General features: G+C 41.4%; 2 protein-coding genes across 3 annotated transcripts in view; one reads left to right on the top strand and one right to left on the bottom strand.

The window, feature by feature from the left end:
- Positions 1–1,079: 1,079 nt before the first annotated feature.
- dtwd1 (DTW domain containing 1) lies at positions 1,080–3,645 on the top strand. The gene is made up of 4 exons (XM_034193631.1): positions 1,080–1,411; positions 1,874–2,011; positions 2,331–2,601; positions 2,716–3,645. Exons 1-4 carry the CDS (start codon positions 1,154–1,156, stop codon positions 2,943–2,945), a joined length of 897 nt encoding a protein of 298 aa, XP_034049522.1. The 5' UTR covers positions 1,080–1,153; the 3' UTR covers positions 2,946–3,645.
- A 3,879-nt stretch (positions 3,646–7,524) lies between these two features.
- nnt2 (nicotinamide nucleotide transhydrogenase 2) overlaps positions 7,525–26,267 on the bottom strand; it is a 44,206-nt gene continuing 25,463 nt past the window's right edge. For both annotated transcript variants that reach the window (XM_034193614.1, XM_034193620.1), the window contains exons 9-22: positions 26,036–26,227; positions 25,338–25,488; positions 21,760–21,921; positions 21,523–21,633; positions 21,290–21,435; positions 18,680–18,875; positions 17,074–17,307; positions 16,296–16,456; positions 13,954–14,133; positions 13,693–13,852; positions 11,699–11,780; positions 8,395–8,513; positions 7,986–8,101; positions 7,525–7,876 (exon numbers count right to left, since the gene is read on the bottom strand). In XM_034193614.1, coding sequence (XP_034049505.1) covers positions 7,730–7,876; positions 7,986–8,101; positions 8,395–8,513; positions 11,699–11,780; positions 13,693–13,852; positions 13,954–14,133; positions 16,296–16,456; positions 17,074–17,307; positions 18,680–18,875; positions 21,290–21,435; positions 21,523–21,633; positions 21,760–21,921; positions 25,338–25,488; positions 26,036–26,227 — 2,157 coding nt within the window. In that variant the 3' untranslated portion in view covers positions 7,525–7,729. The remainder of the gene's footprint in view (positions 7,877–7,985; positions 8,102–8,394; positions 8,514–11,698; positions 11,781–13,692; positions 13,853–13,953; positions 14,134–16,295; positions 16,457–17,073; positions 17,308–18,679; positions 18,876–21,289; positions 21,436–21,522; positions 21,634–21,759; positions 21,922–25,337; positions 25,489–26,035; positions 26,228–26,267) is intronic.

The following is a 26,267-nucleotide window of genomic DNA, read 5'->3' as shown; positions in this document are numbered from 1 at the left end:
TCTGACAGTTTGTGCAGAAATTCTTTGGTTATGCAAACCGATTGTTTCAGCAGCTGTCTGAGTGGCTGGTCTCAGACGATCTTGGAGGTGAACATGTTGGATGTGGAGGTCCTGGGCTGGTGTGGTTACACGTGGTCTGCGGTTGTGAGGCTGGTTGGATGTACTGCCAAATTCTCTGAAATGCCTTTGGAGACGGCTTATGGTAGAGAAATGAACATTCAATACACGAGCAACAGCTCTGGTTGACATTCCTGCTGTCAGCATGTCAATTGCACGCTCCCTCAAATCTTGCGACATCTGTGGCATTGTGCTTTGTGATAAAACTGCACCTTTCAGAGTGGCCTTTTATTGTGGGCAGTCTAAGGCACACCTGTGCACTAATCATGGTGTCTAATCAGCATCTTGATATGGCACACCTGTGAGGTGGGATGGATTATCTCAGCAAAGGAGAAGTGCTCACTATGTCAGATTTAGACTGGTTTGTGAACAATATTTGAGGGAAATGGTGATATTATGTATGTGGAAAAAGTTTTAGATCTTTGAGTTCATCTCATACAAAATGGGAGCAAAACCAAAAGTGTTGCGTTTATATTTTTGTGTGTTTACACAGTGTGTTGGTGTGATGAAATTAATTTAGGTTGAGCGTTTAACAAAAGTCATTAAAAGGGGTGGGTGGATGCTCATGGGGGCTTTGATATGTGGGCAGTGCTAATGCTGCACTAAGTGGAATTGATAAGCCATATTAACAAATACATTTATGTTTTTAATTAAAAGAAAAATCAAGGAGCAGCTTGGATTGATGTTTTATGCATGGGAGAGCTGTTAACCTGTCATGTGAATACATTGGATTGACTTTAATGTGCTTACAATGTGCTCTGTACAAATGCAATATGTTTTGCTATTACATGACTTGGATCAAAGAAGAAAAACCTGTATGTGACTGTCTGTATAATTTCCTTTTCTTTTTTTTTCTTTTTTTTTATAAATTCAAGTCTCAAATGGACACATTGTATCACTTGTCGAAAATATGTTTGATAGTTTTGTCTGATAAGTACATTATTTCTCATGTCTTGCTCCAGATATAAAGGCTTCACTCACAACCTCGATTGAAATCCTCCAATCATCTGAGTTTTTTTTTTTTTTTAAAGCAAGTATGAGCAGTCTGGATCAAGACCAACTTCTCCTTCCTAACTGCCTTGACAAAACAAAAGTCTCTAGTGATCCATCAGACAGCCATGAGCCTGCCAAGCAACCACTCCATGGTCTAAAATTGGCATCACATTTGGTTCTGGAGACAGCACAGCAGAGGGGCCGATTAAAATGTTCTAAATGTGGTGGATCACGGATGTTCTTCTGCTACACATGCTGCTCATTAGTGGGTGTCAGCCAGCAAGAAATCCCCTTCATTAAGGTCAGTAAGAGGTCTCACAGGAAAAACCTTTACTTATTCGCTTGCTGTTATAAAGGAAGTTCTTTTGACTTCTTTTTTTTTTTTCCTTCGGAGATGCTACAGTAGATCTGTGCTAGATCTGCAGGTTGATTTGGCACAATTTTTATGCCGGGTACCCTTCCTGATGCAACTCAACATAACATGGAGAATGGGCAGGGGTGGCCTTGACCGGAAACCTTTTGCTTTCCAAGCAAGTGTCCTAAGTGCACTGCATGGCCACCACATGCACTTGCTGTAATATAATACTGAACAAGTCCTAAAAGAGGCCAGAGGCCCAAGGCCCACTGCCCTTTCCAATAATAATTGTAATAATAGTGCATGTTGGAAAATGTCAAGACATATCTTTTATTAAAAGACTCAGAAAACTATGGATATGTTGGAGTTAACCCACAACAGTTGTGACTCTAAACCTTTTGTTCTTAGCTTCCTGTGAAGATTGACATCATCAAGCATCCAAATGAAACCGATGGCAAGAGCACTGCCATCCATGCCAAGATCCTCGCTCCCAATGATGTCACTATTTACACGTATCCCTGTATACCGGAGTTTGAAATGGACACAGTAAGTTCTTTATGTTGTCAATGGAGTTCATCTGTACACTGTTTGCTTTCTTCCTTTAACTCTGCTCTGTGCTACATTTTCCAAGCCATGCTCAAATGTTGAGAATTGGTTCCTTTACCTTGCCATCGGTTGTTATCTTTAGTGATTGTTTTTCTGGGCTGTACCACTTTCTCCAAAAATTTTGTAGTGGGGATGCGGACACTGATTGTTGTTGTTGATGATCCTGATTCGTCTTCTCATGTACTAACCAATTTCTGATTAGTATAAGCAAATCCCACTTTTTTTGTATGTGTGTGTCCTTTTCCCTCTCTCTGCCCAGGTGGTGTTGGTGTTTCCTGGTCCAGGGGCCGTCACAGTGAGAGACATGATGCAGTGTTTACTTGACAGGGCCAACAGGTCACTTGACTCCTGTGATGAACCGTGCCTGAAGAAACAGAAGACTGCGCACTTTCAAGATGCCACACACAGCACCGAAAACCCAGCTGAACCTGGGAACTTGAAGTCAAGAGTGCAACCACCCCACAGGGTGGTCTTCATTGACAGTACCTGGAACCAAACCAACAAAATCAGCACTGACGAGAGGCTGCAAGGTAGTCATCAAAGACTGAAACTGTGCAGCTGCTCTTAGTTCTGAGTGCTGATTATTGGGGTGAAATGATTTCACCCACAACGGTTTAACATTATCTCGCTGTGTTCCTCTCCAGATTTGCTCCAGGTAGAACTGAAAACGAGGAAAACATGTTTTTGGCGCCATCAGAAAGGAAAACCAGACACCTACCTTTCAACCATAGAGGCCATATACTATTTCCTCAGGGACTACCACGAGCATTGTCTTGCTCAGAAATACCGTGGAGAATATGATAACCTTCTCTTCTTCTACTCCTACCTGCACTCAGTTATCACCAAAGCCAAGACCACTGCTGGAAAAATATGAATAATAAAGACTGAGGACTGACGGTCACACGAACAGGAGATAAATCTGCAGGGCTCACGAATGTTTGTTTTATTTTGTATGGGATACTGTAAGACACAGTGAAATACAAATGATTTCATTGTTTATTTATATAGTACCAATCCTAAGACCTCTCAAAGCACTATGGTCTACAGCCTAACCCTTACCTGCTTATTTAGCAATTGCAATGACAAGAAATAATTCAGTAATGTATATTTAAAAAATGTCTTAGTTGCAGTAATGACCCCAAAATATCATCACATAACCTCATTGAAGCCATTTATAGATGAACTGGAAATAATGTAGACATTTTTAGGGTAGCTGCCAGAAAATAAGGTATACAAGGTATTGGGGGTCTCGTGGTTAAGTGTTGGGCTTGAAACCAGAGGATCATTGGTTCAAATCCCAGCCTGACCAGAAAATCACTAAGGGCCCTTGGTGTGTAGTGAGTACCTTGTATGGCAGCACCCTGACATCCGGGTGAATGTGAGGCATTATTGTAAAGCGCTTTGAGCATCTGATGCAGATGGTAAAGCGCTATATAAATGGTCCATTTATACATGATCTGAAGATTTTGCTTGCTGAGTGATGGTGCTTCTTTTGGACAAACTGTTGGTGCTCTGTGCAGTGAGCTTGGGGCACTCTCCTGCCTTGGTTACTGGTCCAGCATTGCTTACATACATACCAACAAAGCCTGTTTCTCTGGGCTTCTGCATTGTATGTTCAGATTAACCCTCCCACCAATTTTCTTTGGTGTCCTAGTTGTGTAAATGTGATGTACAACATTTTTTGAAATTGTGCATTTTGGTCATAGTTTTTGTACTTGGGGAAAAAAAAAAGACACCAACATATCCATGAAAAAGTGAGTCAGACCATTTTTAAATCATAAATTAAGAAAGAAGGAGCTTTTGCTGTATTTAATGAAATTGTACTCAACATTTATGGATTATCATCACCAATGTAAGATGAAAGCCACATTTAAAGTGTCCTGACTTTGATATAAACTTTTCTATCCTCTTATTAAACAAATGGTATGGGGCACAATTTTCAGTGTTTAAAATTTCAAATGTTTTTTTTTTTTCTTTTTTGAAGATCACAAACAATATTGGTCTCTCTCACACACAGATCAAAACTATGGTAACAGAGTTCCTTTAATTATTTTGAGCAGTGTGTATATGTACTCATACATGATAACCGCTATCTCAGGGACAGTGGCAGACAGCTATGGATTATTACCAAACCAAAAGCAGGGTTTTATTTTTCCCCCTTGGATTGATCTTGTAGTGAACTAAATTTTATTCAGTTAATCAATTGTTTTTTTTGTTTATTTGAAGACTAGACGATGATAGCATTTGTGTTTCGAGTCATTAATTTGGAAGATTCTGACTCTTATCTGTGCATTTTCCAGGGTACATCCTTAACCTGACCTACGTGCTGTTCAGTGGCGTAGGGAGAGACACTACAACACGTGCCATTGCACTGGGGCCCGGGACATACAGGAGCCCGTTAATTTGTCCAAACTAATTCACATTATCACAGTGATGCCAAACACAGTGAGCCATATATTTTTCAGGGAACTTGGTGTATCCTATAATAATCTGACTGTGGTGGGTTGCGTGCTCCTTCCCTGTTTGATTGGGGGGGGGGAGGGGGGGTGTCTATGTTTTCCAGGCACCTTGACACTTGCACAAATTTGATCCCTGCACTGCTGCAGTTTGTCGTGCCAATGCGTCCCGCTTAACACCACGCTATATAAAATTTTGTAGCCGATAACTCATTTGCTCTCAGAAGTTGGCTGATGAAACCATCTTTCATCGCTCCCAGAATCAGAGAAATTATCGACAGCTGCAGGTCTAGTGCGTGTCGTGCGGTGGAGAACACATTTGGAATCTTGTGTCAAAGGTAACTGACATTTGAAGACATGCAGGTTCAGCAAATTGGAAGCTTTATAATTGCCCAGGTCTCCCTTGCAAAAGAGATCTTGATCTCAGTGGGACTAACCTGGTTAAATTAAAAAATAAATAAATTATATATATATATATATATACACACACACAACAAAAATATAGAACACAACACTTTTGGTTTTGCTCCCATTTTGTAAAAAAAAAAAAAATACTGAGATGACATTCAAATTGGATACGTGGCCGAATGGTGGCATTTTGCTGTTTTGCAACAGCCAGGTTGCCGTAAGGAACTCAGCCGTCTGCCCTCTCCCAGCAGAAGGAGGCAGGCCAGCTGCTGGTGCGGCTGGGAAAAATGTCATTTACTTTTAACATACAGCAGCTCAGACATGGGCAGAAGAGGTAAATCACAATGTTGTTTTCACTCATGGTCACAACATAACTCTTCACCAAAACTAACTGCATTCCTTGAACTATAAAGAAATCTACACTAACACTCCTAAACTAACATGTACTACTAATGATAATAATAAAAACAAACAAACCCCATAATGCACTGCTGCAATGCATTATGATTGACAGTGTGTCTGCTTTAAAAGACAGCGTGTACATGCAAACCTTTACTTTCTTTTAAAGTGAAAAGTCACACATGCACACGTCTTTTGTGATCCACAAACCCAAATTTCCAATTTATACACTCAACAAAAATATAAACGCAACACTTTTGGTTTTGCTCCCATTTCGTATGAGATGAACTCAAAGATCTAAAACTTTTTCCACATACACAATATCACCATTTCCCTCAAATATAGTTCACAAACCAGTCTAAATCTGTGATAGTGAGCACTTCTTTGCGGAGATAATCCATCCCACCTCAAAGGTGTGCCATATCAAGATGCTGATTAGACACCATGATTAGTGCACAGGTGTGCCTTAGACTGCCCACAATAAAAGGCCACTCTGAAAGGTGCAGTTTTATCACACAGCACAATGCCACAGATGTCGCAAGATTTGAGGGAGCGTGCAATTGGTATGCTGACAGCAGGAATGTCAACCAGAGCTGTTGCTCGTGTATTGAATGTTCATTTCTCTACCATAAGCCGTCTCCAAAGGCGTTTCAGAGAATTTGGCAGTACATCCAACCAGCCTCACAACCGCAGACCACGTGTAACCACACCAGCCCAGGACCTCCACATCCAGCATGTTCACCTCCAAGATCATCTGAGACCAGCCACTCGGACAGCTGCTGAAACAATCGGTTTTCATAACCAAAGAATTTCTGCACAAACTGTCAGAAACCGTCTCAGGGAAGGTCATCTGCATGCTCGTCGTACTCATCGGGGTCTCGAACTGACTCCAGTTCGTCGTCGCAACTTCGCACAGCCATTGAAGAGGAGTGGACCAACATTCCACAGGCCACAATTGACAACCTGATCAACTCTATGCGAAGGAGATGTGTTGCACTGCATGAGGCAAATGGTGGTCACACCAGATACTGACTGGTATCCCCCCCCCCAATAAAACAAAACTGCACCTTTCAGAGTGGCCTTTTATTGTGGACAGTCTAAGGCACACCTGTGCACTAATCATGGTGTCTAATCAGGATCTTGATATGGCACACCTGTGAGGTGGGATGGATTATCTCAGCAAAGAAGTGCTCACTATCACAGATTTAGACTGGTTTGTGAACAATATTTGAGGGAAATGGTGATATTGTGTATGTGGAAAAAGTTTTAGATCTTTGAGTTCATCTCATACAAAATGGGAGCAAAACCAAAAGTGTTGCGTTTATATTTTTATATATATATATATATATATATATATATATATATATATATATTATATATATAGTAAGGGATTGTTAAAACGGTTGCATCTTCATTCTTATAAGTTAGATAACGCATCTTTGATTATTACAGATGTAACATCTCATCAATCTCAATTTCACGTTCAGATGCGCTGTGCATGACAGTGTTTTCAAATAGGTTGCGCAATGTTCACGACTAGTTAAAATGAATGTGTGCCAGAAGTTTTGAACATTTCAAAATTTTCTTTGCGCACTGGCACGCAGCCGCGCACAGTTTGCGTACTAGTGTGGGGATCAAATTCGTACAACTGTCAAGGTGTTTGGTCGGAAGAGCTTTAAATAAAGTGTCAAAAAAATAAACTATCTTGTCATGCTATAGGCTTCATTATATTATCTCTTCTTGCCTTAAGGTTTATCGTGTACAGGTGCACTTGATTTAGCAAGAAAAATGATTTTATATTACACAGCTCCTCCCCTGCTGTCTGATGTGATGATGAGGTATGACGGCTGCAGACTGTTGTGCACGTGATTCAGAGCTGGGGTGTTAAATCTAGATTCTTCGACTCTTACAAAGTCTTGAATACAATAACCCGTCATTTATTGGACTGTAAAAAAAATAAATAAAAAAAATAAAATATATAGACCTCAGTGTGGGTGGGCACGTGCAGGTGCATGATTGCGCCTAATAACTAGTAACGTGCGTAGGGCCTGTGCTGAGGTTGCTACACCACTGGTGCCATTCCATTTAAATATAGACCTGCATAAGTAGTAAGTGTGTTATGAGATCCCATTGTCATAGCATGTGGATTTTAAAAAAAGTTTTGAAGTGTAGAATGAAGGAAATAACTGATCAAATAATTAAATATTTTTTATTTACAAATCAGAACAGTTTTCACTTATCCTTCTATTCCAAAAAAGTACCTTTGATACAGAATTTCAATTTCATGTGTGTTGCAGATTTAATTTGTCTCCAAATCTAATTAAAAGGTCTGTAGAATTACAGCATCAGGCCTGTGTACACAGGAGCTTCATGATTGTGCACTAAAGAGGGGAAACTAATAATACACCTCTCTGATCTTTGCCTGCAGACTGTCGCACGTCTTCTTGGCATCTCCCAGCAACATCGATGTGTTGGGCTTGTAGAAAATGGGGTTATCGACTGCAGCATAGCCAACACCCAAAGTTCGCTTCATCACGATCACCTGAAATGTACAAAATGAAAGTGTTAAAAAAAAGAAAATTTTACAACTATTTTGTATGCAACACAGTGATGTTGGTCCTGCAGTATACAATAAAAAGGAAGACACTCGCCTGTTTGGACTTCCACACCTCCAGGACAGGCATGCCAGCAATTATGGAGTTGGGATCTTCTTGTGCTGCAGAATTAACTGTGTCGTTGGCGCCGATGACCAGTGTCAGGTCCGTCTCTGTGATTCACAGATAAACAGAAGTCAGACTAACTGTAGCCATCCTTACTCGGGATACGAGGCTCTCCAGCACCACACTTATCTGTCATAAGCAGAACCATGTGTCTGAGCGCATGCCTGGTTGCTAGGAAAACAAAGCAGTTACCCCGATAACACGGCACATCGAATCATCAAGAAATCACAGGTCCTCTCCGACTACACACGAGAGGGTGTGTTTTTATTGCAGTCGATTCGGCAACATTATCCCACACGGTCCTGCCAAATGATAGTGTGTTAAAATTTAAGAGGTTTACCTGGGAAATCTTCATTGATCTCATCCATCTCCAGGACAATGTCGTAGGGAACACCAGCCTCAGCCAAGAGCACATTCAGCTGGCCGGGCATACGCCCAGCAACTGGATGGATACCAAACCTGGTGGAGATAGATGTAAAATGTGCTCAGTATTAAGAGCAATTTTGATGTCCTGGGAAACCTGATTAATGACACAGTGTTCATGCCTCTGTGTTAGAGAACACTTAACTATTGTAGAATCTGTCTGGTCTATTTGGTGGATCCTTGAGTACCGCTGGAATGACTCAGAGCCAAGTAGGGAAACTCAGAAGATTATTATTTGAATTTTGAAGAAACATCAAAATGCTTCAGCGTTGCAGGCCCAAGCAACTGGAAAAGGCCAAGGGAATGACTGTGGATTTAGATGAGATATACTCATCTCACAGGAATATATCACAATTACCTGGGAACTTCTTTTAGCGCAGGAATTCATCAAGCATGTTGGCTGCGGGCGTGTACTGACACAGAATCCCCAGAAACTGGACAGTTGTTCAGCCATAACGAGAGCGTCCACTTTTAGCTTGAAATAAGCTAAGCTAGTGGCCCTCGTGAGAGTGTGGGCTAAGAGCTAAGCACGTCGTTCTGCAGTTTGTATGTGTCTGTAAATGTCAATAAAGCCAGTTAACGAAACAAAGCATTGGAAGTGTTTCTTGACAACGGCACTCGTGAGGCCGCTATGCTCATGAACATTGTTAACTAACGTAAGATGGCTAATCTACAAGTTTAGCCGTCGTTGTGAAACAGTGATTAAGCAGATAATGTTGGGCGACAAATTGTAGTTGAAGTTTAACAGATTAAAAGATTACACTGCTTTATGAAACCGGGCCCTGAAGTTCAGTCAGTTTTGGAGGGAGCAAATTCTTGATGGCAAAACAGATGCCATGGATTCATTCTTTCTCCTCAGGAAGTCTTTTCCAGAAGAAAGTGTACCCCCCCCCCCCCCCCCCCCCCTTGCTCCTCCTATAGCTGGCCTTCTCCTACTCTGTTTTAAGGTGACAATGTTGAGGTCAAGTTTCTGGGTTTTGTGAGAGATGAGAGCTGTTCCGTCAAGGTGTGTACATTCCATGTACCAAATTTTATCGCTTGTATTTTTGTTTTTCTACTGTACAGCTGGTGATGATCTGGATGCAGTAATCCAGACAAAATAAAGGGAAGCAGACTATGTTTTAGGGCATCATTTCAGCCCCCTCACTGTGGGGTGAGCAGACCAGATCATAAATAGGGCTGCTCAGTCCCAGATGCAGCTACCAAACTGCTTCTTCCAAGGGTCTGACAACTGAATCACACATCTGCTGCTTCCATGCCGGGTCAGAACCAACAGCTTCCAGATTCACAATCTGCTCCTGTTACTCTTTGCCAATCACTTGTGGCCATGCAGTGTAGAAAATTCCAGACAACTGTGTATGAGTACCAGCTGTGTAGTCTTTATCAGCCTTCACAGCCATTGGCTCACAAGGTATCAATACCGCCGCCTGATCTGCCATTGAATTTCTTGTTTCGCCAGAGACTCACTAGCTGTCTTGTGTTCAGGGTTCTTGTTGGACCTTCACCAGTACCACAGTGACCATGGGGCAACACAAGGTCCCTACCACAGGGGTTTATTCGGCACCCTCCTCTTTCTTTGTTTTTTGGCTGTGTGCCCCCTTGCTGAAATTTTTTAATTTAAGCGTTATTCCTAGCATACAGGCTTCTCCTCGGTGATCAATTCTGTAAATACATAACATTGTCAGAAAATAGCAAAGCAGTTCGTAATAAACACAGATGAAAATTCTCCATTACGATGATAAATTTCAGTTAATTGAGCTGCCAAAAAACAGGGTTCAGACCAGCACCAAAAAAATCAAGGCTGGATGCAAGATATAAAATTTACCATCAATCAATTTTTATAACTGTCTGTTTTGTTTTTGTTGTTTCTCGTGGCAGCGAGTCCCTGTCTGTTCCTCTCATTCCTCTCTATGTCCTGTCTGCAGGAGGCAGAGAAGGGGGACTTTGCATTCGAGTGTGTCACAGTGCGGTGGCAACTGACAAAGCGAGCAAAGAGTAGAGTTTTAGAGATATATTTTTTTAACTTTTCTTTCAAAGTCTGCTCTGTGTGTCCTCACTGTGGTTAAACTAAAAACACAGCTGCAGTCCCACGAACCACAACAAACAAAGGTTTTTGTTTTTTTGTTTTGCTTTGTTTACATAACCTAAAAAAATCTTCCAGAAGACGGCATGATGTAAATGCACCGATGAATGTGACCTCTCAATCAGGTCGCGCCTGCCACATAAATTCACAAATTTTTGATTATTGATTAAAATTATTCCTGCTCAGGGACTACAAACTAGGGATGCATTAAAGGACATTTGAAGACATTTTTCATACTAATTACTAATAATAATAATTTTAACAACTAAAAAGTTTAAATCAGTATTACTCTGGGTTTTACTATAGTTCTGGACTAAGTTTAATTGATAACCCACATGCAGGTTATGATATCAAATTTTCTTAAAGTGTGTTTATCCTGAAGTAGTTAAATAATGTGTAAGTTAAAGTATTTCTATAATATGATGCTGCATTTGAAAAGACCAGCAATGGTTAGTGAATGAAATATAATCTTGTTCAGCAGGAGAACAATTTGCTGTTTTCTTAGCTGTCTCTACCTTGTTTTACCTTGAATTCTAGGACACAATTGCAAAAGGGTTTCTGTAAAAAAAAAAAAAAAAAAAAAAAAAAGTAGATTGTGAACAACTTATGACTTGGCTGTGGAAGAAAAAAAATGTGAAAATTTTTCAGTCAGATTTTCTTTTTTTTGCTTTATTACCTGTAAAGGGCGCATTTTTTCCCCAAAAATACTAAAAACGTGGCAAAATAACAGTAAAAATGTGTAAACATGTCCTATTTCACACAGCTCCCACGCTCTGTTGTTTGGATCCGCCTCACTATTTCCCGCCAATTTGATTGTGAAACACGAAAGGCTCACGTGTTAGATTTCTGTAATGTTCTGTGTCTGTGGTAACCATTTGTTACTTGCTGTTACTTACTGTGTCACTATACTAGTCCTTCAAGAAGCCTTAGAATGCCCTATTTTGACCTCAAATTTTCAAAAGCTTTGCAACATCCCAAGCCATTCGGTCACTTGCATCTGGCGTCGCCCCCTTGCTAAATTTCCCTAGTAATACCCCTGCACCATATTTCACCCCACATACCACTGATGTAGACCAGCGGGGTAAACCTGCTGATAAGCATCAATAAAGGCAGGAAGACCCCGAGCGTGTGCACTCACCTGACGGTCTTGCCCTGTTCCTTCAGCATTTTCACCATGTCTGCAATAGGGTACTGAGCTTTGGCCGCACACAGACCCCAACCTAAAAAGACAAGGAGCATAAACAGCTTACCCACGTAATACTGCAATAACTGCTTTAAATTTATCTTCAGTCCATATTCAAAACAGATTTTGCATGAACTGGTTCTTGCCTATTACATAACAGAACAGTGAACCAGCAGGGCGAGACGTTATTCCACACAAGTTCAATGATCTGTGCAGGAGTGCTTTGTGTGTTAAAACACTGTGCGTGCGAAGAACTCATCTCCTCGTGGGTGTGCTTAACCCGTCTTTAACCCCAGTGGTCAGGTTACATGTAGAGTTCACCCACACCCCTCAGTTTTTGGAAGCCGGTCACCTGTAACTGTGCCTAGTACTTAAGTGAAACCTTGTGTTTCCTCACTTCTGAGCTTTGTTGTTGACATGGAGAAGGTTTTAGTTTGGGCTCAATATTTCTTGGGACTTCTCACTGTTGTCTAATCAAAGCAGTGTGTTGGACCACAGAAGCTGGCCTTGCCGTGGTTTTCAGACATTACACGAAGAGCAACAATACAAGCTTATTTACACGAGCCAAACTCACAACAGCTCACTTTTCATACTAATTGGCCTGTTTTTAAAAATCATTTCAGCATGAAATTCTCATCTCGATGGATTTTTTTTTATTATTATTATTATTATTATAAATCACCCTTTATTAAACTATGTCACACTGCATCAGAAGAAACCAGGTCTGGAAAATAAATTACGGACAAATGGCTCCCTCATGTGGTTAACTTGCTTCAGAATATTTCAAATCCAAATTATGGCTGTCCACAAGCTTAAACATTTCCAGATTGTATTTATTTATGCAACTCACTTTCAATATAGCTGCAATCTTTGTCAGGTTACTGTCAGGTCCATATGTATTTGGACAGAATTTATGTCATTTTGCCTCTGTACAACATTTGTACATATATTCTATGCAGTCTGCAAAGGAGTAAAACTACAGAAATGAACTGTGATATGACTTCTGTGCAAGACATCCACAAGAGCACAAAACCACAGAATTATGGCCTTAAAACAATTAAATACATGCCCCCTCTAATTTAAAAACCTACAAGTAATTGGGCAAATTAAATGAAGGTTATTTTTAATATAAATCATCACTTTTATACATCCAATTTCATTAAGTAAAGTCAGGATGGACGGATAAACATTTCTGTCACTATGTCTTGGATTTCATTTACAACAATAATTTCATCTGGCGTGCATTAACCTCCAACTGCTGGGTTGCTCGACAGAATCCCACTTTCTCCTGCTCATATGTTGAGCAAAGAACTAAACCCCAAATTGCTCCATCCTTGTATGGTTGTACATCTGCACCCACAAGGTCTACAAGCGCTCAGTCAGTCTGTCGGCTGGTGGTGTGATAAAATCTAAAGTGACTGTAAGAACACTCACCCAACCTGAAGCAACACGAGGGTGTCTGCCGACAACCACAGCACCTGAAGTGACCCATATGAAACCATATCTGCCAGATTTAGACAAATCCAATTCAATTTCAATTTATTTTCATTTATATAGCGCCAAATCACAACAGAATTGCCTCAAGGCGCTTCACACAGGTAAGGTCTAACCTTACCAACCCCCAGAGCAACAGTGGTAAGGAAAAACTCCCTCTGAGGAAGAAACCTCAAGCAGACCAGACTCAAAGGGGTGACCCTCTGCTTGCGCCAAATTCAGACCGATTTGCATAATCGCACTAATAGAGGTACAGAACATCCTTGGTGGATATTAAAATTCATCCTTACAGCTTATCCACGTTACCCTGTCCACAGATGGACATGACAGGGTAAACTATTAAGCAACAAGCACCAACAAAAACACAAAATCATCCTGTTTTCAAGCAAAAGTAATTTTTATCCCACCCAAAAACGAGCTCAATTAAAACACAAGATGCATTGTGTTGCATGTACCTGGTGTGATAATGATGTTGTTGGCTTCTTTGATCATTTCAATAGTCTGGTCCACGTGGACCTCAGTGTGCGTGCCAACAATCTCCATGGGCTTACCGCCCGCTGTGGAGGTGGTGCCATACCCGCCCAGGATCACATTAGGCAGGGAGCGGTTCATCGCCTTAAAAACAAAATGGGATATGATGTCCAGGCCTCAAGTCTAATGAATTGTGAAATTTTTAGTTCATTCTGTATATACACATGCGCGTGTAGCCAACTCACCACACACATGATATAGGAGAGGATGGCACCCGAGGAGCCAATCAGAGCCCCAACAATGGTCATGAGGTTGTTGTCTAGTAAAAAGCCTTCCGCACACAGGGCCCATCCAGAGTAACTGTTCAACACAGTGATGACCACGGGCATGTCAGCACCCCCGATGGCTGCTGTTAGGGTTACGCCCTACAGGGAAAGACACCAAGAATGAATAGCACAAAAATAAAACAAATGCAAGTTAACGAAATCCATGTTTTTGTTTGCTATGTTGCCATAGTCTACAGGAAGAATGTGACAGCTTTTAATATGCAGTTTCAATAACTAGTAGGACTGTTTAATCAGGGCTGTGACATGAAAATTGTGAAATCTGAGGAAAATTTGCAGGGGGTCTGCGTTTAGGGCCCGCGGGACCCCAGAAACCAAATTAATTTTTTTTGAATGAATGAGTTTTGAGATGATTTAAATTAAGCTTAGTCAGTAAAGGGCAAAGAGATTTGATTTAAGAAGAAAAAAATTTGCTTAAAAGTAAAGGTCAATTTGAGACCAATATTTGCATATACAGGACCCAGGGCTGGTACGATTTAAATCAGCAGATTTAAATCACTGTTAAAAAATAAATACATAAATCATCAAAAATGATGATTTTTTTTTTTTTAAGAAATCAGTAGTATTAATTAATGGTACTTGTACATGTTGTATGTGCACCTTTATGTTTTAACATGTCAGTAAAGATTATAACTAATGATATTATTTGTATAGTCTCGTTTAGAAAAGTGAAATTAATAATAATAATAATGAAAAAAGTTAATTTAAATGAATAAAAGTTGATTTAACTCTGAGGGGAAAAAAAAAAATCATGACTTTTTAGAAAAAAAGTTTGTTTTGTTTTTTAACCGGCCCTGATGGGACATTAGAGTTAAATTTGTAAATTAAGCGCTGTACACCACAATGGAAATGAAAATCAAGATGTGCCTTCTGTGTAGCCTCTCAGGTTTCAATGTGTTTACTGAAAAAGCAACCCACATTTACTTTCATACACTTTCCCTCCATTTTCAGAGCCAATAAGTAATTAGACAAACTAAATAAGGATTATTGTTAATACAACTCATCATTTTTACAGCCAGTGTTGAAACCCGAACACTTCCAAGTCACTGAATGTGTAAATGTGTGTTGTATATCATTTATAAACTGAACGGTAAATGTGGAATAGACCGTAATAACCATGCAAGAAAGAGAGTGGAGTCTAGGCTACACCCATGACAACTCTGAAGGAGGCGAAGACTTCTGTGGCTGTAACGGGAGAAATATGCATAGCACTGCAAATACCTGTAATTCCAAAATGAAGTATTTTTGTTGAACCCATTGAATTAAAGTTGGAAGTCTACACTACAAGCACATCTTGATTGTTTCACTAAAGTTGATAAATTAAAAAAAAAACCCTACATAAATTACACTTTACCATTTTATAGATGTTGAACAAATACACAGCTGTGCACGGTTAAGGCACTCAATGAGCACTGTGCACATTTCAGCACAAAAGTCTGTAATTCACACAACAGAATCACTTTTGATAGCATATTTTCATAGCGCTTAACTTCTGCCTTCGTGTGGAAATAACCTTATGTACAACCATAAGAAGTGATGAACAGGCATTTGGTGCATGTGTGCAGCAGCAACACCTGCACTGTGATCTCTCATACTTTACTTATTAAATGCAGCAAACTCCACAATGAAAAGCTTATGGTTCTTCAAACATGTATAAAGTCACCACAGCATGTGGTGCAGGGAAAATTGCATTTTGATGGCAGGGTGCATTGTTATGTCTGCCAAGGACATAATAAAATCATCTGCGCTTATTTGTCTGCCTGTCTGTCAGCAGGATCACGTCAAAACTAGTGCACGGAGTTTGACTAAATTTTCATCACAGATGCATATTAGGCCACAGAAGATGCCATTACATTTTGGAGGTGATCTGCATCTGAATCCGGATTCTGGATCACGATTTCTCTTTATATACGCTTTGAAGGATTACGTCAAAACTTCTTACCAAATTTGCATCTGTGGTGCAAATTTGATAAGAATCCATGAAGGATTCCCACCAAATTAGGCCATGGAAGACTCCACTGAATTTTGGAGGTGATCTGGATGCAGAATGACAGAAATCAGAAATCTCTGATTGCTCTTGTTTAATATACTACTGCAGGCAAACACAATGTGTGCCAAAGCCAACCCTCAACATTTGCTCCATGGAGATTTGGCTCTATTGACCTTTGACTGAAGTATGCAGTGCAACGGAGTGTGGCTGTACTTGTTATTATCTCAGACTATTTATTTATTGAAAAACTCACCATAACGGTGGAAAGCCCCGACACTCCCAGCAGGCACCCCATGCCAGTACCATAGCTGGAGCTCAGCATGAAGGGAATCATGCCTCCCACAGACGCTGCCATCAGACCAGCATTCAACATGTGGCGTCCCGGCAGCATTAAAGGAGCAGAGTTCAGGATGCCTGGAACCAAAGGGACAGAAACATTTTCAGGACAGCCAATGAGAGGTAATCAATTACTTACACAACACAGATTGGCAACATAAAAAATAATCATGTGCTGCAGTCCAGTTTAATACGCATGACACCATGTAGTCAGATGGACAGATCCTTGGGGGGGGGTGGCAAGCAGCAACTCTTTCCTCGTTAACGTAACATGTCAAAATGTAGACCTAAACAAACATTACCTCAGTGTCTGAGCAGGCATGCACATAACTGGTACTCATGGTGCTTGTGAGTGCTAAAAATAAATGATGCGCAGCAGAAAACACAAAGGAAGCACTTCATAGGAGGAAATCAATGACAGATTGTAGGAAAAGTGTTTCCCTCCGTGTGCTGTGCATCAATGATTTTTAGCACACGTGAGCACCATGAGTACCAGTTATGTGCACCCCATCTATGAGGGTATTTTAGGCCAAAAACTCACCAAACATACATTAACCTGCTAATGAACTGACTTTTGAATGAAGAACAGCAACCAGACTCTGTTAAAGATGCACCTTGTCACCATCCAATAATCTTTGCAAAATATGTCAACACAGAATATAGATAACTGCAATGCTTATTTTTAAATTGAGTACCTTGGAGCTTTCCGTAGGCCACCAGTGAGCCACTGAAGGTGACGCCTCCGATGTAGGTGCCAAGATAAGCCACAGTTTTAAGCACACCAGCTGATGGATGAGTGTCCAAGTGAGGATATTCAATCATGAACTCTGCAATGCAAGTGAGGACTGCGGCCAGCCCCACAAGGCTGTGGAAAGCTGCCACAAGCTGAGGCAAGTCTGAGATCTCAATCCGCTTAGCAATGGTCAGACCTAAACAAGATCAACACACACCTATCTTAATACAAAAACATTTAACAGAGCACAAAAAAACACGTCCTGCCGAGTTTATTATTAATATTCTTGTTTATTTAAATGACTGTTAACGTACCAAGGTCAGCTACCGTGGCGATATCCACTCATCTTTGTATTTCAACAGGATGATGGATGTTCTTAATGCTGTGTTTACACATATGCAAGACACGTTCTGAATGTCATCAATCTTGGCACATTCTTGACATTCTTAACGGGACTTAACGCATCTGAATAGCTTTCTTAATAGTGCATGTTGGTGCGTGATATTCGTGGAGCATCTTTTTGGCTGTCAAAAAAAATCTTCCACGAATGTCACGTACCACCCTCATTTCGCCTCATGTCATGGAGGTCACAACTAAGCGTGTTGATCCGTCTTGATTACTGGTGATCCTTAATAGAGTGACAGCGTTCTTCTCTAACATGCACACAATTAAACCCTGCTGCACCGCATTCAGTTCCATTGCTGCAGTATGCTGAAGAAGGACAGCGACGCCAAGTTGGCTAAAGGTCTCATTCCAGTGCTCCTCAGCACGGTCCTGCAAGTGTTCCACCTGCTGCATGTGCCTGATGTTTGGGGAAAACGAGCAAGACGAGAGCCGCGTGGAGCCACACATCTGGCTCTCTCAGTCTCCTCCTCCTCTCTGCACCACTCCATGGCACAAAGCCAAACTAAGCATGCAGTCACAAAGTTCTTCTGCTGTGGATTTTGAGGAGCAAACTGGAGCGATCTGAATTGTTCAGCAGCTGATGGATGAATATGGGTGTGTGTGTGTGGAGACAATCTGCCTCATTCACAACGTGACAAAGTAAGAATGTGCTGTTACGCGTGATAGCGTGCAAGAGCGCGCGCAACAATGCGGAACATTATTCTTGACTATGCTTAATGGTTCCTGATAATTCTCCAGCAACATGTGCCATTAACCGTAATGTGTGGGAACAGGTTGCAGCAGTTCATGAGGACACCTGACGCTTCTGCCCCGAATCATCACATTCGTGATCAGAATGTATACTTTGTGGCATTCGTGTGTTGTTGTCATCATGTGTAAATGCAGCATAAGGCTTACAAAAATTTGCTCTTCAAAGACGTACAAATCACATGCAAGGTTAATAACTCATTCACTGCGCTGCTGAGGTCTCTAAACAAACTGTCCTTCAAATAGGGCAAACCTATGCTTTATTAAAACATGTTTATTTTTGCATGGGCACACCACTCCAAAGGGAATAAACTTCCATGAGATCACAGTCATCGTATCCATAAGAGAAGATTACGCCGCATGCTTTTTAGGAGTGATAGATGGTGGATGAGTCGTCTTAATTTAAAGCTATGTACCCAGGGTTCCTCCGGTGGCCATGGCCAGAGACATCTGGGACAGCAGCTCTGGTGATGGTTTGAGGGCACCAAGGGTGGCAGCAATGCCTCCTGCTACACCCATCATGCCCAAGGCATTCCCCAAGCGACTGGTGTTCTGGGTGGAAAGGCCTGCTAACGCTCCAACACAGCACAGGCCTGAGCCCAAATACATCATCTGAGAACAACAGGCACAAGTTAGCAGATAGGACATAACTAAACTATACACAGTAAACTATGATATATTGATATTTTGGGCTCAAACTGAATGGTATGGCCCTTCAGTAGTTGCTATGGTAACCCTTCCCCAGCTGGACTACCTGTGTCATAATTTGTCTATAATGTGTCACCCCAGCACCCACTTGTGTGCAAATTAAATATTTCCTGAACTAAACAGCTTAAATAGCCCCAAAATGTGAGTCAGACAAGAAGTCATAAATTAATACAGATAATAACTGGGTGAACACTCACTCATTCTCAACCACTTATTTGCGGGTAGAAGGGGCAACAGTTCTATTAGGAGACCCCAAACTTCCCTTTCCCAAGCAACATTAACCAACACTGACTGGGGGATCCTGAGCCATTCCCAGGCCAGTGTGGAAATACAGTCTCTCCGCTTAGTCCTGGGTCATCAGCCAGCTGGGCGTGCCTGGAGCACCTCCCTAAGGAGGTGCCAAGGAGGCATCCTTATCAGATGCACAAACCACCTCAGCTGGCTCCTTTCAACACAAAGGAGCAAAGGCTCTACTCTGAGCTCCTCACCCTATTTTTCAGGGAGACCCCAGCAACCCTCCTGAAAAAAAACATTTCGGCCACTCATACTCGCGATCTAGTTCTTTCGGTCATGACCATAGGTGAGAGTAGGAACGAAGATTGATTCAGTTGATCGAGAGCTTCCCCTTTTGGTTCAGCATCCCTTTCGTCAGAACAGTACGGTAGAGCGAATGCAATACCATCCCTGCTGCGTCGATTCTTTGGCCAATCTCACGCTCCCTCACTCGTGAACAAGACCCCGGGGTACTTGAACTCCTTCAATTGGGGCAAGACCTCATTCCCTACCCGGAGTAGGCAATCCATCCGTTTCCTGCTGAGAACCATGGCCTCAGATTTAGAGGTGATGATCCTCATCCCAGCCACTTCACAGTCGCTGCGAAACCTACTCAGTGAGTGCTGGAGGTCACAGGCTGATGATGGCAGCAGGACCATATCATCTGCAAAAAGCAGTGATGAGACCCTGAGCCCACCAAACTGAAGACCCTCCTCCACCAGACTACACCTCGATATCCTGTCAATGAATTTCACAAACAGGATTGGTGACAAAGCGCAGCCCTGATGGAAGCCAACCCCCACCGGAAACGAGTCCAACTTACTACCAAGGATCCGAAAACAGCTCTCGCTTTGTGAGTACAGGGACTGGATGGTCCTGAGAAAGGACCCCCTCACCCTATACTCCTACAGCACATCCCAGGGTACCCGATCATACGCCTTCTCCAAGTCCACAAAACACATGTAGACTGGATGGACATAGTCCCAGGCTCCCTCCAGGATCCTTGGGAGAGTGAAGAGCTTGTCAGTTATTCCACGACCAGGATGGAACCCACATTGTTCCTCTTCAAATTGAGGACCTTCACGCAATGTTGTCATTCAAGCACATAATCCCATGCCTAGCAGGATGATTCCATAAATCCTTTTACTGACTGTACTCCAGTCATCCATTTTCCAAACCCACTTATTCTAGTTAAGGATCATGGTGGCTAGAGCTTGTCCCAGCTGTCACTGGGCGAGAGGACAGGCTGCCAATCTATCACAGGGCCAACAATTCACTTAAAATGCATGTCTTTGACAGTGGGAGAGACCAGGAGGGAACCCATGCAAGCTCTACACAAAAAGGACCAAGTGAGAAGCGAACCTGGGACCTTCTAGACATAAGAAAACAGCACTACTAAAGAAAATGCTGCAGACACTCATGAACCAGCATGATACAAGTCTTTTACCAATAAATCACCATTGGTGTTTTTAGGCAATATGAAAACTTTTATCAAATAAACAGAAAAACATTTTGGATATTGGAAATGGTGTCATTACATAGTTTGTCCAGCAACGAATCCTCAGACAACACTGTTCACAATTTTGTCAAGCAAGACTGAGACCGCCATCAAACCTTAGGCACATTAACTTCAAGAGCGAGACGCCAGCTGACATTCATTTTCAATAAGAGTGGGGACGTGTGGTCGCTATGCAGCCAGCTTGGCGGGCCAAACTACATGAGAAGTGTTTTTCATTCATATGCTGAGTGATGCAAAACAGAGACTTGCAATCAGAGTGAAGGCAGAGTGACACATACATTGGTTGTAGTTACAGTAGTTTACAATAACGCTTGTGTTTAAACTGTAAAACATTGAATCTCTATTACATTTTTGTCATAAGGGTTTAATAACAAAATGCTAGGAATCGTTGCCATTTTTATGTATACATCTGCCAATATATCATCATCATAATTATTTTTACTCCCCTATATCTATATCGCGTTGGTCCCTATATGATCTGTGTTGGTCTCGCTCTACAATGGTTTAGCCCAAAATGGAAGGTTACCTGCTCAATGCTGTATCCAGCAGACACAGAGGCTCCATATCCACCTACAAATGCAGCCCCAGGTAGCAAATACAGGTAGTTGTATTCAGGAGGGTCAGTGGGACGTTTGAACATGTCCAGCATCCTCTGGGTGATAAGGAAACCACCTTACACACAAAGACATGGCATAGTAAGATGTTTTCTACTGATAGTTTTTCATTATCATTATTATGGGAGCATGTTAAAGTTCAAACCAGCAATGTTGATGGAAGAAACAAAAGCAGCAGCTAGAGCGAGACTCTCTGGCAAGGTTGAAGGTGTGAGACCTCCACCCATCAGAACCAGACCTCCTACTGCTGTCAGCCCTGCATGATCAGAAACGCAAACAGTACAGTCACCCAAAGCACCAAAACCCATAAAAGAAGTGTGTGACCATAAACATTTTCCATTGGGTGGTGAATGTGCCTGTAGGACAGTAACTGATGCCCCACCTGAGATGGCATTGGTGACAGACATGAGGGGCGAGTGCAAAGCAGGCGTCACACCCCACACGGTGTGGTACCCCACAATCCCAGCCAGGCCAAAGGTCGTCACCATCTGAGTGAAGGCTGCATTGGGAGAGATGACCCCCAGAGCCAGACAGGTGGAAAGACCTATGAAGAAGCAGAAAAGTTATGTATAAGTAGTAGATTCAGTAAGTTTGTGACTTTTTTTTTTTAATGGTTCCACTAAAGAACTAGTCTCATTTAAAAATACATAAAACTGCAGAAAAGCTGTTAAACTGCTGCATACTGCACAATCTCAAGCTGACATCAGATAGCAAGTCAATATTTTAGTCATTAAAATGGCAAATGGACTGCATTTATATAGCGCTTTTCCATCTGCATCAGACGCTCAAAGCACTTTACAATAATGCCTCACATTCACCCCAATATCAGGGTGCTGCTATACAAGGCACTCACTACACACCAGGAGCAACTAGGGGATTAAGGGCCCTGCCAAGGGCCCTTAGTGAATTTCCGGTCAGGCTGGGATTTGATCCAAGGGTCCTCTGATCTCAAGCCAACGCTTAACCACCACTGATCTGTTCACTGGTCAGTATTTTTGAAGTAAATCGTCCACCATGTTACCACTCGCATGTACGCTCCTGGACAGTCTTTTCTATTGATCTTTAATCAGGCGCACAAAACTTTATTTTTTGTGATTTTGTAAAAAATAAATAAATACCTTCATGTGCAGCTATAAACTGCCCAAATCGGCAGTTCAAAGGCTGTGGACGAACATTTCACCTGTGAGCATGACTGAAATGGAAAGTAATGAACAATAATGAATTTTTTTTTCTCTCCCTTATTCCATCATATAGGCATAGATAATAATAATAATAATAATAATAATAATAATAAGTGGCTTGTGTGTAGCCCACATCTTGAGGCGTTTTGTGTTGGACGAGCTATTTTAAGACATTTATTAGGTGTACTTTTGCATAGTTTTGGAGCTTTAAACCCTGGTCCTACCAAATAATGAAGGATGACTAATGAGCCACGTAGCATGTTTTTTTTTTGGTACGAGTCCAGTTATTCAACAAACGTGGGAGAATATCGGCTCTGAGAGGCAGAATATTCGGCTAACGAGGCTCATCTCTGAGCGAAGTTCAAAATTTAGCAACAATTTTTTCAATTCAATTTTTCTATTTATTTTCATTAATATAGTGCCAAATCACAACAGAGTTGCCTCAAGGCACTTCACACAAGTAAGGTCTAACCTTACTAACCCCCAGAGCAACAGTGGTAAGAAAAAAACTCCCTCTGAGGAAGAAACCTCAAGCAGACCAGACTCAAAAGGGGTGACCCTCGGGCCATGCTACAGACACAAATTACAGAACAATTCACAAAATGAATATACAGGAAATGCTGTTGGTGCACAGGACAGGAGGGTCGCCAGCACAAATACAACTCCCATCTGTGGATGGAGCTGCACCTTAAACAGAGAGTAAAAACAGAATCAGGAGAAAGACAAGAAATACTGGATAATTTGCCAGCATTAATCAACAAGAAAAACAGAAGAAATACTAAGGTGATCCCAAGCCACTAGCCATAAGCTTCCCTAAAAGACCCAGAATTTAGGTAAAGTTGAGGCTGCGGCATGCTCTGTTTACTAATAAAATGAATTAAAAGAGTAAAAAGCGAACAAAAAACAAAACTATACCAGTATGCTAGCCATACAAAAGGAAAAATACTGTAAGTGCATCTTAACTCTGGACTTGAAAGTCTCCACAGAATCTGACTGTTTTATTGATGCAGGGAGATCATTCCAGAGAACAGGGGCACAATAAGAAAAAGCTCTGTGACCTGCAGATTTCTTATTCACCCTAGGGATTCAAAGTAGTCCTGCACCCTGAAAACGCAAAGCCCGGGCCGGTACATAAGGTTTAATTAGGTCAGCTAAGTAGGGAGGTGCCAGTCCGTGAACAATTTTCTAGACTAGTAGCAGAACCTTAAAATCTGATCTCACTGGGACAGCAAGCCAGTGAAGTGTAATGTGGTCGAACTTTCTGCTTCATGTCAAAAGTCTGGCTGCAGCATTTTGAACCAATTGGAGAGCCCTAATGCTGGACTGCGGTAAACCAGAAAATAGAACATTGCAGTAGTCCAATCTAGAAGAGATAAATGCATGGATCAGGGTCTCAGCATCAGCCATAGACAGGATGGGACAAATCTTTGCTATATTTCGCAGGTGGACGAAAGCAGTCCTCGTAATATTCTAATATGGAGGTCAAAGGACAATGCAGGATCAAAAGTTACCCCAAGGTTCCTCACTTTGTCAGCTTAGGCTGAGCGTTAACTGGTCAAATTGATGCCGATGTTTCACTAGACCCTGAACTATCATTTCAGTCTTATCAGAATTTAAAAGTAGGAAGTTTCTAGACATCCAACTTCTCACTGATGCAAGCAATCTTCTAAGGATTTTATGTGAACAAGATTACCAGCAGTTATCGGCATGTATAACAGTATCATCAGCATAGCAGTGAAAGGTAATCCCAAAATGGCGTAATATGTGCCCAAAAATTTTCAGATTTGTCCCAGTGGTCCTCTATAGACTAGACCAGCTCAGATTTAATTTTAAACAAGATCCTAAGTTATTGGTGTGCAAGCAAGCAGCAATTTTTCCCATTAGACAGAATTTGTGGAGTCCCACTTTTACTCAAACATGATGACATCTAGAAATTTGGCACAAAGCTTTACCTCAACAATGACCAATTCATACGTTGACATGACAACAACTGGAACTCTCAATTATTGAGGGCCAAATATTGTACTTTTTTCAATACAACTGGAACTCTCATAATTATTGAGGGCCAAATATTGTACTTTTTTCAATACAACTGGAACTCTCAATTATTGAGGGCCAAATATTGTACTTTTTTCCCCTTTTTAAAAAGGACCACCTCCAAATTAGCCACATAGTTTTGTCTTTGCCAATTCATACAATGACTAGGGTTGCGCCAATCAGACATTTTGGATCAGTATTGGTGAAAATTACTGAATGGAATATCGCAAATTTAAAAATAAATAATTAAAAATCCAAATCAGATCAGACTTTTGTATTGCACATCTGAGTCGTGTTGAGGGCTATGTATATTTTAGAATATTTGTTCCTCAGGTTGAGTTGATGTTTTGTGAAATGTAGAAGTACATACAGACAAGTGTGTTTATTCACAGATTCACTCTTTTAAAAAGGGGAAAAAGGTAGCAAAATGGTATCTGTATTAGCAGATACTCAAGGTCCCAGTACCATATCAGACATTAAAAAGTGGTATTGTGCGATTCCTACCACATCCATCTCTAGTTATGTCAATTATCCATCCATCAGACATGGACATACTGCCAGTCCATCACAAGCTTATATCATCATCATCACGTAACACTCCATAGAGTGTTGGGGCTGCAGTGGGCTCTGTTAGTCTATGGCCTGTTTAAATAATGTGTGCTGTACCATCAGAGAGTCTAGAACATTTTACCCAAATTAGAGAAGCCTGAATAAATCTGTAAGGTGTGTGTCAGAGTCTGACCTGCAGTGTAGACACCAGCAGATGTCATTGTACGGTTGAAAGGAGAAATGGCTGCCGATTTCTCCTTATCCAGCTCGGCAACGGTTTTCTGTTTCACTGGAGGTGGGGGGACAGTTTTCGGGAGCGGGGACGGGAACATGTTTTTGCCGTCCTGAACACATCAAAAACACACAAATCCTGTGTGAGAAGAGCATTAGGATAAAATTTAGATTTGCGTGCGAATGGGACATCAAGATTCTGGCGTCTTGCTTTGCAGGAGATCTTTCTTGCCTAGACTGTGCGAGTTCTTAAAATTCTAACTTGTGGGTTGCACAGGAAATTATACTGAACAAACTAATCACAAACCAGTTAGCAGTGGTTTTCCAAGAAAAATTCTCTTAAGGAGCCTGAATAGGGCTTAGTTTAACAAGGGGGTAAAGTGATATGTCCTGATGAAGTTGCATGTTTTCTCTGCTATAAACAATGTGTCAAAGTCAAAATTCCCAGAAAAGTATATTTTGAAACATTCATAACATTCTTGCTGGGTTACAATCCCAACCATTCCCAGCTGGGACTGGATTTTTGTACTTCTTTGGTACAGTAGCTTTGCATGTCAAGAGCAGTGAGACCAATCCAAGAGGTGAGTAATGCCAGCGGAGGGCGAGGCTGCCAGACGATTTAAAAAAAATAAATAAATAATAGCAGAAACATAATCCTACCTTCATAACAACAGTCCCACGGATGACATGGTCAATTGTTCCGTAGTCAAATTCTTCCTTTGGCTCGTAGTGGAAGTATTCCTTGTCTGGACTGATGGCCTTAAGCAGTTTCAGAATGTTATTTGAATACAAAGTGCTGGCCTGGGTGGCCATGCGGCTGGGCAGGTCTGTGTAGCCAATGTGTGTTACTCCCTGTTTGAGACAAAGTTTAAGTCCTCAGTAAGTCTTTTAC

The sequence above is a fragment of the Thalassophryne amazonica genome, chromosome 2 (assembly GCF_902500255.1).
Source record: "Thalassophryne amazonica chromosome 2, fThaAma1.1, whole genome shotgun sequence".
NCBI lineage: Eukaryota > Metazoa > Chordata > Actinopteri > Batrachoidiformes > Batrachoididae > Thalassophryne > Thalassophryne amazonica.
The sequence above is the reverse complement of the archived record's forward strand: the minus strand, read 5'-3'. Positions and strand labels throughout refer to the sequence as shown.